Source organism: Staurois parvus, unplaced genomic scaffold, assembly GCF_062004578.1.
Source record: "Staurois parvus isolate SC_StPar_1 unplaced genomic scaffold, SC_StPar_1.0 ptg001663l, whole genome shotgun sequence".
Taxonomy (NCBI): domain Eukaryota; kingdom Metazoa; phylum Chordata; class Amphibia; order Anura; family Ranidae; genus Staurois; species Staurois parvus.
The window spans coordinates 1-12,747 of NW_028319459.1; the positions used below are offsets into that span (position 1 = coordinate 1).

The window sequence follows — 12,747 nt, forward strand, 5'->3', positions numbered from 1 at the left end:
CCATCCATTTCCTTCCTTCCTCCATCCATCTCCCTCCCTCCCTTTTCTTCGTCCTTCCTTCCTTCCTTCCTTCCTTCCTTCCTTCCTCCATCCATTCCCTCCCTCCCTCCCTAGCTTCCTCCCTTCCTCCTTTTCCTTCCTTCCTTCCTCTTTCTTTCTCCATTCATTCCCTCCCTAGCTTCCTTTCTTCTCTCCTTTTCCTTCATTCCTTCCTCCATCCATTTTCTTTCCTTCCTTCCTCCATCCATTCCCTCCCTTTCTTCTTTCCCTTCCTTTCTCCATCCCCTCTCGTCATTTCTTTCCTCCCACCCCTCCTTCCTTCCCTCCTCTTTCTTCATCCATTCCCTCTCTCCCTTTTTTATCCTTCCTTCCTCCCTCCCTCCCTTCCTTCCCCTTCCCTTCCTTCCCTCCCTCCCCTTCCTTCCTTCATTCATTCCTCCATCCATTTTATTTATTTCCTTCCTTCCTTCCTCCATCCATTCCCTCTCTCCCTTTTCTTCCTTCCCTTCCTTCCTCCCCTCCCTTCATTCTTTCCTCCCACCCATCCTTCCTCTCTCCCCTTCCTTCCTCCATCCATTCCCTCCCTCCCTTTTCTTTCTTCCTTCCTTCCCTCCATCCATTCCCTTCCTTCCGATATAAGGGGTACAGGTTCTGTTATTCATCCCAATCTAATGACAGCCCAACATATACTAGTGCTCCCTGTTCACTCCCTACTGACACTGTCCACTGCCCCCACAAAATCATTGTGAAAAAAATAATACAGAAATAAATTGTAAAAAATAAACATTAGATAATAAAAATGTAAAAATTCTGACACCCACACCATTGCTCTACTAACACCATTCACTGGCCACCCAAAAGCATTTTGAAAAAAAATGATAAAAATAATAAAACATTAATTTGTAAAAATAAATCATAAAATTGTAAAAAAAAAAAAAAAAAATACTAATAAAAATGAAGAACTATTGACACCACCTACTGACACCACCCTACACATACTACCCACAGCCATACACTCCGCACTCCTCTCCCTGTACATACTACCCACTGTCATACACACCACACTGTACATTCCCTATTTAACATGACCTCATTCTGCACTATATGTCATCTCAGACACTACAGTTGCAAGAAAAAGTATGTGAACCCCTTGGGATTACGTGGAGCTTTGCATGAATTGGGCATAAAATGTGCTCTGAACGTCATCTAAGTCACAACAATAGAAGAACACAGTCTGCTGAACATAATACTACACAAACATTAGATGTTGCCATGGTTTAATTGCACATAACATGTAAACATTCACAGTGCAGGGAGGAAAAAGTATGTGAACCTTTGGACTTAATAACTGGTTGACCCTCCTTTGGCAGCAATAACCTCAACCAAACATTTCCTGTAGTTGCAGATCAGACCTGCACAACGATCTGGAGTAATTTTGGACCACTCCTCTTCACAAAACTGTTTCAGTGTAGCAATATTCTTGGCATGTCTGGTGTGAATCGCTCTCTTAAGGTCATGCCACAGCATTTCAATTGGGTTGAGGTCAGGACTCTGACTGGGCCACTCCAGAAGGCGTATTCTGTGCTGTTACAGCCATTGTTTTGTTGAATTACTTGTATGCTTTGGGTCATTGTCCTGTTGCATCACCCATCCTCTGCGGAGCTTCAGTTGGCGGACAGATGGTCGTACGTTTTCCTGCAAAATGTCTTGATAAACTCTGGAATTCATTTTCCCATCAATGACAACAATCCGTCCAGGCCCTGAGGCAGCAAAGCAGCCCCAAACCATGATGCTCCCTCCGCTATGTTTTACAGTGAGGATGAGGTTTTGATGTTGGTGTGCTGTGCCTTTTTTTCTCCACACATAGTGTTGTGTGTTCTTCCCAAACAACTCAATCTTGGTTTCATCTGTCCACAGTATATTTTGCCAGTAGTGCTGTGGAACATCCAGGTGCTCTTTTGCAAACTTCAAACATGCTGCAATATTCTTTTTGGACAGCAATGACTTCCTCCGTGGTGTCCTCCCATGTACTCCTTTCTTGTTTAATGTTTTCCTTATTGTAGATGTGTCAACAAAAATGTTAGCATGTGCCAGAGATTTCTGTAGGTCTTTAGCTGACACTCTGGGATTCTTCTTTACCTCATGCAGCATTCTGCGCTGTGCTCTTGCAGTCATTTTTACAGGACGACCACACCTAGGGAGAGTAGAAACAGTGCTAAACTTTCTCCATTTGTAGACAGTCTGTCTTACCATGGACACATGAACATCAAGGCTTTTGGAGATACTTTTGTAACCCTTTCCAGCTTCATGCAAGTCAACAATTCTTGATTCTTGGTCTTCTGAGAGCTCTTTGCTGCGAGGCATGGTTCACATCAGACAGTGCTTCTTGAAACCAGTAAACCCAAAACAGGTGTGTGTTTTTTAAGGGCAGGACAGCTGTCAGCAACACATCCAATATCATCACACTGATTGGAGTCAAGGTTGCCTCACTCCTGGCTCCAATTAGCTCTGGGAGAAGTCATTAAGCTAGGGCCTCACATACTTTTTCCTCCCTGCACTGTGAATGTTTACATGTTATGTGCAATTAAACCATGGCAACATCTAATGTTTGTGTAGTATTATGTTCAGCAGACTGTTTTTTTCTATTGTTGTGACTTAGATGACGTTCAGAGCACATTTTATGCCCAATTCATGCAAAACTCCACGTAATCCCAAGGGGTTCACATACTTTTTCTTGCAACTGTATTTAACCACACACCTTTTAAGCCATGCCCAATTTTTAGCGCAATTTAAAACACACCCCTCCTCTCTCATCCCTTCCTCTCTCTCTCACTCCTCTCTCTCTCTCTCTCTCTCTCTCTCTCTCTCACCCCTCCTCTTTTTCTCCCTCTCACTCCCCTCTCTCTTTCACTTCCCCCACATGGCAAACCATCTTTAAACCTGGAACCTATGGAAAGAAGCCGGGAACATTCATGCAGACTTTGCTGCAGTAAATATTTAAATGCCCCTTCTATATCTAGTAAATATTTAAATGCCCCTTCTGCAATATCTAGGTAGGGTGTTGTGTGGGTGTGTCTCGAGTGTAGGCGGGGGAACAGAGGGCCCCATTATCTCTTACTGCCCTGGGGCCCCATGAGTTGTCAGTCCGCCCCTGCAGGGCACAAACCAATCACAGCCTGCCTCTAACATACACTCCCTCCCAATTACAGCCTGCATCTGGCACCCCCCTCCCCCCACCCCGATCAAGCACATCCTCCATCATGCCTGAGGCTGAACAGACTATGGAATACAGAAACACTTTGTATCTGCCCAGTGTCCTGTAACCAGCCACCCACTATCAGGAATTAAATTACTAATACTAACTGTATTAGAAAGTGTCCATAACATTATATGTTCACAACTACTTTAACTCCATGGGAAGGAACAACCTTACCCCTTGCAGTAGTACTGCCCCCTCCACTGCCAGGGTTAAATGGGTGCTTAGGTCTAGAGGATTACAAATGCATTTACTGACCCATTCTCATGTTCCTGCAGGAGCCAGCAATCCCCTGTTCTTCAGTGGTGAAATGTCCCTCGGCATCCTCACATCCAATGCAAGGCTATGGAGTCTGCACTTGACTTGATGATGTCAGAGGACCAGGAGGGAACCAGTCTTACAGTGGAGAGGGAGCCTGTGGGAATGGAGCATCAGGTGAATACAATGGAAAATTGTATGAAATATTTACTGTAATATTCCTTTCCTGGCACCAAAATAGCAGAATACATGTGGTAATATGCTGCCTTGTTGACACAACAAATTGCTTTTCTTATTCCCCTAGACAGAAACAAGAATTTAACTCTTGCAGTATGGGGGCAGACCAATTGTAAGGGAGAATTTATACATTCCCTGGAGTTCAGTTTTAACTTTAATTGGGCTTTGAAAAGTAAAATAAACGTTCATCTTCCTTGATGAGTCTTTACTCCTTAATGCAGTATTAACCGCATGCCGCCCAGCCACTGTACATATACGGCGGCAGGGTGGCACTCGCAGGCAAAACCATGTTTTAAGATGTGTGTTTTGTAAACAAATAGGGGGTGCGCGCGAGGAGCGCCGCCGCCCTATTTGTCCCGCGGATCACCGCCGCAGATGTCAGTCGCCGGGTCACAGCCGCTCGTTAGCGGCTATGTTCCGGCGATCGGTGGCAAACAGTGATAGACAGCACAGCTGCAGTAGCTGTGCTGTCTGTCACTTCCCTGTCAGCTCGAGGATGAGCTGATCGAGAAAGAAGAGTTTCTCTTTCTCGATCAGCCTTGTCCTGTGCAGCACACACCCCCGCCCCCTAGTAAAACACTCCCCTCACTCCTATAACCCTTCCCTGCAAAATAAAGTTAACCCCTTCCTCCCCATTGCCATTAGTACAGTGTCAGTTTTTTTTTTTTTGCACTGATCACTGTATTAGTGTTTTTGGGGATGTCAGTGACCCCAAATCAGTACCCCCCAATGTCAGAATGTCCGCCGCAGTCCCGCCATAAGTCTCTGGTCGCTGCCATAAGTCCCTGATTGCCGCCATAATTCGCTGATCGCCGCCATTATTAGTATAAAAAAAAACCTAAAAATCCCAGTATCTTTCCCTCCATTTGTAAATGCTATAACTTTCACGTAAACCAATTAATTTACACGTATTGCTTTTTTTTTTTTAGCAAAGACATGTCGCAGAATGCATTTTGGCATAAATTTATGACTAAATTTGATTTTTGCATTTTTTTTTTACTGGACATGTTTTATAGCAAAAAGTCCAAAATATTGTTTTTTTTTCCTCAAAATTGTCAGCCTTTTTTTTTTTAATAGCGCAAAAAATAAAAACCGCACAGGCGATCAAATACCACCAAAAGAAAGCTCAATTTGTCGGGAGAAAAAGTATGTCAATTTCATTTATGTACCGTATTGCATGACCGCACAATTGTCCGTTAAACTAGCACAGCGCTGTATAGCAGAAAAATGGCGTAAGTTGCAGTATTTATACCATAGTTTTTAAACGCTATAACTTCCACACAAAGCAATCAATATACACTCATTGGGATTTTTTTTTACCAAAAACATGTAGCAGAATACATTTTGGCCTAAATTTATAACCAACTTTGAGTTTACTATATATTTTTTATAGCTGAAAGTAAAAAATATTGTTTTTCTTCAAACTTTTTTATGTTTATAGCGTGAAAAATAAAAAGCGCACAGATGATCAAATACCACCGAAAGAAAGCTCTATTTGTGTGAAAAAAAAGGACATAAATTTCGTTTGGGTGCAGCATTGCATGACCGCGCAATTATCAGTTGAATTAGTGCAGCGCCGAGTAGCAAAAAGAGGCCTGGTCATTAAGGGGGGTAAATCCTCTGGAGCTCAAGTGGTTAAACCAAAAATTTAATATATTACAGCTTACTAGTCCTTAACTACTTCAGCTCTTTGGACAATGCCGCTGTCTGAAAGTGTCTCCGTTTCTCCTCTATCCAGAATAGAAATACCCAGGGGCAGACTGACCATTTGGAAACTCGGGCACTGCCCGAGGGCCCGGGGTCAGTAGGGGGCCCCATGAGATGCCCCTGGTACCTTTTTCATAGGCTTTTTTGAGTTTGGGTAAAGACACAGGGGCCCCATGATCCCCTATTGCCTGGGGGCCCCATGAGTTGTCAGTCTGCCCCTGGAGATACCCCAAAGCTAGTCATAGACTGAAATTCAGTTGGTTCAGCAGGGACCAGCTTTATTTTGGTCAGTGTGTGTGATCATCTCTGTTTGACAGAAGCCGGTCATTAGATTGATTTTGTCAAATGGAAGTTGAAAAACTTTTGCTGATAAGCAGACGCTGATCAGTGTATTCTGACAGTGCCTGGTCCCACTGTTAGAATACAATGTTCTGGCTGGGGGATTCTTCCATCTGCTTTGTGTCGATGGATAAATCTTTTTTTTTTTTTTTGGGGGGGTTGGGGGGTTCAGCCCATTGGCAATAAATAAACAAACGCATCTTTGTGCAGCTTAAAGTGGAACTTTAGTCAGAAAATTATTTCCTGCCAGATCACTTCAGGATGGCCCCTTTTGCAGGAATAAAACAATAAAAATAGATGCCTATACTGTTCAAAATCCAGCAATACACTGTCTCACCCTGCTCTGCACATGCTCAGTTGTGCTTTCCTTTTTTAGGCACTGTGCCAAATTTGTACAGGCTGGCCCGCTACCAGCCTAAAGTTTTAATGCTGCTCAGGGGCTCTGGGCTTCAGCAAAATGGAAGCCTCCAGCAAGGAAAAACAGGAACAATGCTGGAGGCAATTTACAGCACACACTAATTTTGGTAACATTATTGTTAATATGGAATGTATGTTCCTTGCTAAAGACCAATATTCTTTATCAAGTTGTTATGGGTAAAGTTCCACTTTAAGGCAGAAGGTGTGTTACTGGCCATATCACCAGTCGAAAATAATAGAAAAAAATGCTAAAAGAGAAACCAAAGGTAGCCATCACATCTCAGAATTGGTACGCTGCAATTCATGACATTTTTGTTTTTAACCCCTTGACGCCGACCGTACGCAAATATGGGTCCTTTCGGCGGCTGGGCCTCAACGCCGAGGTGCCGCATATTTACATACCATTTGAAAACACATATGTACTGAGAGCACGCACCATGCGCACTCCCAGCACATATGTCGGTGTCTCATGGAAAGGTCCCGATCTCCCCTTGTCTATTTACACATGGAGCACTGCCTTGCCCTGCCCCATTTTCTCCTCATTATAAAATCCAAGATTCTACTTACAAAATAGTAAGTAGAATCAAGAAATAGTCCCCACTATTCCCCTTGAGAACGTCCATTTGGACGAAATGTACGCCAGGGCGAAGGAGTCCATGCTGACATCATCCCCGCCAGCTGGAGCCACCACCAGCGGTGTTCAAATATGCAATTGTTTTGTCAGCATTTTGTAAGTAGAATCTTAGATATTATAAAGTAATATTCTGATAGTACTTCACTATAGAGACTCTCTTTCATATTTGAGCCTATAAAGGCCAAGGAGAGGAGATTGTAGCACCTGAACATCTGAGTTGGAAAGCACACAGTTTTATACCTTTGCAGACCACCTATAATCTGGGGTCTGAGCTTCTGGTAAGAGGCTGTGTTTGATGGTGGTGGATACACTGTTCACTGGATTAATTTAATGAGGACACTAATCATGGGAGATTTTAATTGATATATGGACTTTATTATTTATTTATTACAGGTACTTATATAGCGCCATCAATTTACACAGCACTTTACATATATATTGTACATTCACATCAGTCCCCTAACCCTCAAGGGGTGTACAATCTAAGGTTCCTAACTCACATTCATACATACACATATTAGGGCCAATTTAGACAGGATCCAATTAACATACCAGCATGTCTTTGGAGTGTGGGAGGAAACCAGAGGAAACCCACGCAGGCACAGGGAGAACATGCAAACTCCAGGCAGGAGGTGCCATGGTTGGGATTTGAACCAACGACCCTAGTACTGCCACGCGGAAGTGCTAACCATTTAGCCACTGTGCTGACTTTGACTTATATGATATTTCATTTATTTTTCACATTTTTGTATGGCCCTTTTTAAACTGCTATAGGGACTTAACTTACAGTATATGACACTCAATTTATTCTTCACATTATATGTGTTTGTTAAATTTAAATTTATATATTCAGCACAAGATATATTTGGAAGGAACAAGAAAAGAGTTGTAGTTGCATGATGCAAACTATTAAAGTAGGTAATAACCACCCAGGCAATGTAGCTCATATGAAAAACCACATCATTTTATTAATCCCATTTTGGGAGAGAAAAAAGTGATATCCGTAGATGGTGACACATACAATCACTGAACACTTATTTAAAAACAATCAACGATATTGCCTGGCAGTACTAGGGTCGCTGGTTTGAATCCCAGCCATGGCACCACCTGCCTGGAGTTTGCATGTTCTCCCTGTGCCTGCATGGGTTTCCTCCGGGTACTCCGGTTTCCTCCCACACTCCAAAGACATGCTGGTAGGTGAATTAGATCCTGTCTAAATTGTCCCTAGTATGTGTATTTATGAATGAATGTAAGTTAGGGACCTTGGATTGTACGCCCCTTGAGGGTTAGGGACTGATGTGAATGTACAATATATATGTAAAGCGCTGCATAAATTGATGGTGCTATATAAGTACCTGTAATAAATAAATAAATAAGCAATCCGGATTGCAACATGTACATTTCAGTGGTATTCACTTTGTACTGTTATGAAACTATGTACAGCGCTGGAACGTTTCATATGAAACTGTAAATTAGCATATAAATCATGACTATAGACAAATAACATAATAAATATGCATTATGACTATTGAAAGATGCAATAGGTGTGACTAAGCACATGTTGTGATGTAATGGTTGCTTCTGATACATGGGAACACCAAATTAAGATGCAGGTTGACAGGGGTGGACTGACAACTCATGGGGCCCCGGGCAATAAGGGATCATGGGGCCCGTGTCCTTGCCCAAACTCAGAAAAGCCTATGAAAAAGGTACCAGGGGCATCTCATGGGGCCCCCTACTGACCCCGGGCCCTCAGGCAGTGCCCAAGTTTCCAAATAGTCAGTCCGCCCCTGCAGGTTGATAATATATCCAGTATTGGGATACGATGGAATATAATCATGGGATTATACAGGGTGGAAATGGATTCATACTGTCCCATGTTATTTCAAAGACTTGAAAGCTGTGTGGTATACATCAAAAAATATAGTTGAGACGTACAGTGTTATCCCACGTGTAGATGTTACTCCAGATAGGCAGAGTAAAGAGCATGAGGTACAGCTGAGAGATAGTAGGTAGTCTTCCGGTGAGGTGTGTAACAGCATATAATGATGGCTGATAGAACACCACACCCACCACTGTCGAATTAACAGAAGGCCGGAACAGTTCCAGGTAGTAAGGCTCTCAATACGTTGTAGCTCTATTGCCTAGTAGTGGATAAATGATGAATAACCAACACAGTCCCCATCAGGATAATAATCAGCCCTCATATTGTGGATTGCAAAGTATACAGTGTTCCCGCCGGATCGGGAAGCATCTGAAACGGCTCTCACCAGTCCGTGATATCAACCACGTGAGACGTTTGCTTCCGGGTGTGATGATGTCAGTACGTTACATTGACGCATTTCGTCCGCCAATCAGTGCAGACTTCTTCAGCATAAGGAGGAGACAGTGAGACTGCTTAAATACCCTATTTTCTAATTGGGAATATTCCACAGCGCCTCCTAGTGACTTAAAGTCATCATAGCTTGATATAGAAAATGTTAATTAACAGTATAGCAGTAATGGTACATAATTCACCCTGCTGGCAAAATAGTATTAACACTGACATGGCAGTCAGCCTGGATTAATTGAATTTAATTTAAGAAGACCTTGAAATTAAGTTCATTATTTAAACCTTTTGGAACAAGTGTATCAAAAGTATATATTCAAAATTTTTCTTTCTGTAATAACAGTTTATCAAAATCCCACCTTCTCGGGGAGATAGTGAGAGAAAAAATTACTTTTACCTTCAGATCATCAATTTGTCCATTGTAGACTTCCTTAAAATGCTCAGCTAGGGGATTTTCCCTTCCATTATCTTTAAGCTTTTGTTTAGATCTAATATCCCTAAGATGTTCGCATATATACGAATTCTTAACTGTCGTGTACATGAGGCCTAAGGGCTAGTTCATACTAGATGCAGTTCAGTGCACTTTTTTTCTACATCAGAAATGCATGCACAGTGTTTTCCATGTATTCCAATGGCCCTAGTTCACACCATTGCAGTCAGTTCCAGTCAGAAAGAAAAAGTAGAACATGCTGCATTTTTTCTGCACACAACCAATAGCAAACTGCATCAAATCTGCATTGGAACTGCATGTGGTGTGAACTGTAAGCAAAAACATATCCGGAATGCATCCGGAGAGCATTTTTGTAGTGTGAACTTGCCCTAAGACTGCTTTAGGGCCAGTTCACACTAGAAAAATGCACTCCGGATGCATTCTGGATACGTTTTTGCTTACAGTTCACGCCACACGCAGTTTTGATGCAGTATGCCATGTTCCAGTACAGTTCTGTGCAGAAAAAATGCAGCATGTTCTGCTTTTTTTTCTGCACCAGAAACTGACTGCACTAGTGTGAATCCATGGCCATTGAAATACATGGAAAACACTGTGCATGCATGTTTGATGCAGAAAAAAAGTGCACTGAACTGCATCTAGTGTGAACTAGCCTTTAAGACAGGAGGTGTTTTACTGGCTGGATCACCAGGTGAAAATAAAATTAAAAAAAAATCTGAAAAAGAAAATGAATGCAGCTACCACATCTAAGAATTGCTAAACTGTAACCAAGTTGGAAGTTACCAAGTTGGAACTGCACCGATATGACCGATGTAATTGGGGTGTGACTTGGCATGCGATTTGCAAGTCACATGCCAAGTATCGGGGTCTTAAAGGACATGCACATTGTAGAGAACACAGCACTCATGAATAAAGGATCTGAGGACAGAGCACACTGCCAGGAATAGGAATCACTGATCAGATCACACAGCAGCTTAGGAATTTTGGGTATCTTACTGGATTCTCTGTTCCTTCTAAATATTCTGCACTATCAGCAGACACCGGAGAGCCTGGCTGCTCTTCTGAGTCATTTCATCCCTGCTTTGTCTATGTCCCATCCCCATGAAAATGAATGCATGTGAAATCAGTAATATTACACTGATGCCTGTATAATAAACTAAAATTTGTTATGTTTCCAAGAAATGAAAGCTTGGAGATAAAAGCTTTGCCCCTATATGCAGTGTACACAGCCAGCACCCTGGCAGGGAAGGCTTGGGGGTCGCTGATGACTTATCACCCCCCCTTCTTTTCCCAGGCCAGCAGAGGAGGGGAGGAGCCAGCTGGCTGCTCTCTCAAATGCTGCCTAGTCCTCTCATTAGTGAGCACACTTCAGTCATTCTCAGCTGCTGCTGCTACTCTCCAGGAGGAAGAATGCCTTGGGGCTATGTTCACTTCCAAGTCTTCTCACTAGCCATCTATCTGATTGTCTTGTCTCTGCCTAGCACAGCCACAGAGCACCCTCTGATCTCTACAGGTAAGCTGGATGTCATCACTGCTTCTCTCTACTAATTGATGTCTATCTATTGCAGTACATCATCTATTCCATCTAGTGTGTTATAGACAAGGAAATGATTTATATTGAAAGCTATACTTTAAATAGGCATAGCCTAGACATGTATATAGGTTAACCCTCTGTACATTTCCTCTGAGTATATAGATGTGTTACATGATCAGGTATAGGTGACATGCACAAAAGATGTCATGTGTTACATGATCAGGTATAGGTGACATGCACATAAAAGAAAGGGCTTGATGAATAAAATGTGGGTTGGGCTGCTGTCTGTGGATTGAAGAGGTCTGCTGGGACTTGGAGGAACTTTGTTCCTTTTGTAAGGTGCTCACACAAGTGATTCATTGACTGTCCCAGACAGCAGGCTGTGTTTATTTTACACGTTCCTCTGCACGTATCCACATTCCCCATTACAAATGGACACTATTTGGTGGGATCTGCCAGATTCTTTGTTCTGATCTGGGGATTCTGGAATGTGCATTGTTCCATGACCTTGGTTTTTATTTCAATGATGTCAAAATATTCTGCTGGAAAGTGAACTAGAACATGAACACAGCAGAAGACATTAAATGGATACATTGTTATTTCTTTACAGTCACACCCTGCTAGCTCCATTATTAAACTGTCCATGCTTTGTGTTTTTATATATGTCCTTTTGTTCTCCAAGAATATTTTCATACATGTCCACTACTTAACAGCCCTGAAAGTTGTTTGCATTTAATTATTACTTTTGTTCTTCTGTAACAGTTTTGAGCTCCCAAACCTCATTTCCCCCTTCACTTTTATTTGTTTGGAACGAGTAGTGCGAGTTAGTTGTGGTTATGTGCACTTTTATATGCACACTATGCCAAAATCTCTGGTTCATCCCGGGAGTGAGCCAGCGAGGTTGGCTTCATTCCTACATACAGTGGGACCATGGAGAATGAAAGCAACCACCCTCTAACAGGAAGCTAAATTTTAGCAAAAAAAAAAAGGAATTTGGAGGATGCTGAGAGCAATAAAAGTAGTCAATAATATATTTGAATAGTTTTTTGTTTTTTTACTACACCAGAGTTTAGTGTCACTTTTCTTAACGAGGAGTCACACCCTGCAGGCTGCATCTTTATATTTCCATGTTTTGTTTTATACACAAGTTAATGATCTCCCCTATTAGGCTAGTAAAGGATTCAAGAGGCAGTTTAATGTGTGTCACTGTGATCCTGCTTGTTGACTTACTTTCTAATTGTGTAGTGTTTTCAGCCAACATTTATTTGGCAAGGTAAGGGTTAAGAACTTTCTGATTTGGGTGGGAATGCAATCCTCTTTCTGTCAGCAAGAAATTGTGAAACTTTTTATTTTATTAACTGCCTGCGATTTTCTTGTTCTATGACATTTTATAGTGTTTCCCCAAATGTAAAAATGAACAGTGACGGTCAATGGTGATAACCCATAGCAACCGTATTTCATATTGCTGATGTGAGATGAGTAAAAGCTGATTTCTTGGCTGTGATTTATTATTATTATTATTATTATTATTGTACAGTATTTATAAAGCGCCAATAGTTCGCTCAGCGCTGTACATTACAGAGAACAA

The 12,747-nt window shown here is 42.0% G+C and overlaps 1 protein-coding gene across 1 annotated transcript in view; it reads left to right on the plus strand.

Annotated features, from left to right (window-relative positions):
* Positions 1 to 10,992: 10,992 nt before the first annotated feature.
* LOC149434833 (procollagen-lysine,2-oxoglutarate 5-dioxygenase 2-like) overlaps positions 10,993 to 12,747 on the plus strand; it is a gene marked incomplete at its 3' end in the record, with an annotated part of 108,115 nt that continues 106,360 nt past the window's right edge. Inside the window, exon 1 of the mRNA XM_089663324.1 lies at positions 10,993 to 11,138. Coding sequence (XP_089519450.1) covers positions 11,036 to 11,138 — 103 coding nt within the window. The remainder of the gene's footprint in view (positions 11,139 to 12,747) is intronic.